At 46.4% G+C, this 2,460-nt stretch overlaps 1 protein-coding gene across 1 annotated transcript; it reads right to left on the bottom strand.

Annotated features, from left to right (window-relative positions):
- Positions 1-640: 640 nt before the first annotated feature.
- On the bottom strand, positions 641-892 carry K452DRAFT_301159 (uncharacterized protein; the record flags this gene model as incomplete). The annotated part of the gene is made up of 2 exons (XM_033542413.1): positions 641-823; positions 881-892. The coding sequence occupies 2 exons, from the start codon at positions 890-892 to the stop codon at positions 641-643; spliced, it is 195 nt and encodes a 64-aa protein (XP_033393900.1).
- Positions 893-2,460: the final 1,568 nt, after the last annotated feature.

The raw sequence follows: 2,460 nt of genomic DNA, 5'->3' as shown, positions 1-2,460 counted from the left end.
ATCCTTCAAGGTAAACCCTTCGAACCTACTCACCCGCTAGGCAATTCCAACGCCTAGGCTAAAGAGGCCTCGTTACACTTTAACCACCATCCTTACAAGAAGGAAGGAAGACTCAAGACCGAAGTCAAGATCAATCAGTAAAGTATCACCCCGTCCTATCTAACTTAGACAGGATAAGATATCAACAGTCGACATAAACGACGGCAGCAGTATCCCCCAGGAGCAACAGTAGCAGGGGAACCCTACGACCCTAGACGATATCTTTACCATAATACAAGGCATACAGGGACAAATAGCCAACCTCCAGTCACAACTAAACGATCAGATACAGGAGAATACACGCCTTCGAGCCCGCATCAACCAAGGGCAAGTTCCACAGACGGGTCCGCCAGCGCAGGAAAACACAGCCCCAGCAGCCCTACCACAGGAAGCTCAATCGATTCAACCTACGGCCGTACCCACCGCTACATCACTCCCAGCTATACCAGCTACATCCCATACTAAGGTTCCAAAGCCTAATCTCTACTATAGAGACCGGCACAAGACCCAGAACTTCCTTACTCAATTAGATAACTACCTCCACTTCTCGCGCGGACAATTCGCCGACGACGAAGAAAAAGTCCTATACGCCAGCACTTACCTACGCGGCGCAGCGGAAAAATAGTTCCGTCCAATAAAAAGAGAACGTTAGGAAAAACAGCAATAGGAATAGACCGATCGAACCCAGGAAGTCTTTAACGACTACCGAACTTTCGTCAAGTACCTTAAAGAGGCTTTTACGGACATCGACGAAACCCGCAAGGCCATAAGAACGCTTTAAACCCTAAAACAGAAGAAGTCAGTATTAGATTACACTACAGACTTCCAAAACGCGGCATACGTAGCCGGACATTACACCGACTACACGCTCAGGACGTTCTACGCCCAAGGATTAAAGGACGAAATTCAGGAAGCAATAACCTACCACGAGGAACCCGATAATCTTGCGGAAATAATTTAACTCGCTACCATATTAGACCGCCGCCGCTTACAGCGCGGCTAGGATAAGCAAGCCAACACATCTCGATCCATAAGGCCAAGACACACCTAAGAAGGAGGTAACGCCATAGAATTAGACAGCTCATCCCGGGACAACAAGGATAAAGGCAAAAAAGGAAAGAACAACCGCAAAACCTACAGCAAGTAGACCGATCAATAAAAGGAAAGGTTCAATAAGAACCTCTATATCCACTATAGTAACAAATAGGAGCCCGGGCATAGCTGCCCGCAGAATCCGCGAAACAAGGACAAAGGGAAAGAAGCCGCTGCCACCAATCAAACTACGTCAGTAGCAGCCCGAAAAGAACCTAAGCATAGAACGCTTAGTTAGACTACATATTACGACGATAATTGCCGGATCCATCAAAATAAGAAACTAGTTACAGGATGGTTCCCACGCAAGCCTAAGAAGCAAACGGCCAAGCAAGTCCGTAACGCGAATAAGTAGGAAACCCCCACCAAGGAAGAACTCTAAAGAATTATAGAGGAATTCCCAGAAGACGATCTACTAGTCAACAGCGATAACGGCGAACTCTACGAAGATACGCCGGGCTCAAGCGACCAAGGATCTAACAAAGGACAGTCAAAAAACTAGACGGCCCTATATAGCAATACACGGGACCCTTGCAGGGGCCGGAGTCTAGGTCCCTAAACCAGGTAATCAGAATAGCGAACGGAACCATACCTACCGGAACGAACCTTTGGAAACACCTTATAATTATCGCCAAAATCAATAGGAAAAGCGCTAGGATTATAATAGACAGCGGAGCAAGCGGTAACTTTATCAGTCCCGCTTTCGTCATCAAAAATCGCCTGCTACACCAAGCTAAGGACGAACCCTACGCGCTTAACACAGTTAACGGAATACCCTCCACATACGGAAAAGGATAGGTACGAATTAAAACCAACCAATCAACCCTTACTATTAGACCACACAAGGAGAAAATCAACCTAGATGTTACAACCATCGCCTCCTATAATATAATCTTAGGAATACTATAGTTAAGGACACATAAACCTTATATTCGATAGAGAACAGGAGAAATTACGTTCCCAGACGAAGATTATAACCGACACCTTATAGAAGCCCAGCGGAAAACCGAGAGCCACGCAAGCGAGAGCCCAGAGAGCTAGAGGAAGGAAAAGCCAGAGCTTAAGAGTCAGAGCTAAAGCAGCCAGAACTAGAAAAGCCAGAGCTATAAGTACTAGAGCTCCAGAGGACCGAGCGTTCAAAACGGACCGAACAGTACGCGCGCTTCCCAAAAGGATCCCTCGGAACAAAATACCGAAACCTCCGAACCAATCGAAATTAAGGAAATCTCCGCCGCAGCGCTTAAACGAATAAGACGCAGGGGAGAAAAGATCTACATAATGTATTTAAAGCCCAGTCAAGAAACGGAAAAACGAATTCTAGCACACATA

The sequence above is a fragment of the Aplosporella prunicola genome (genome assembly GCF_010093885.1).
Source record: "Aplosporella prunicola CBS 121167 unplaced genomic scaffold K452scaffold_24, whole genome shotgun sequence".
Classification (NCBI taxonomy): domain Eukaryota; kingdom Fungi; phylum Ascomycota; class Dothideomycetes; order Botryosphaeriales; family Aplosporellaceae; genus Aplosporella; species Aplosporella prunicola.
This window is presented reverse-complemented; position numbering and strand designations above follow the sequence as displayed.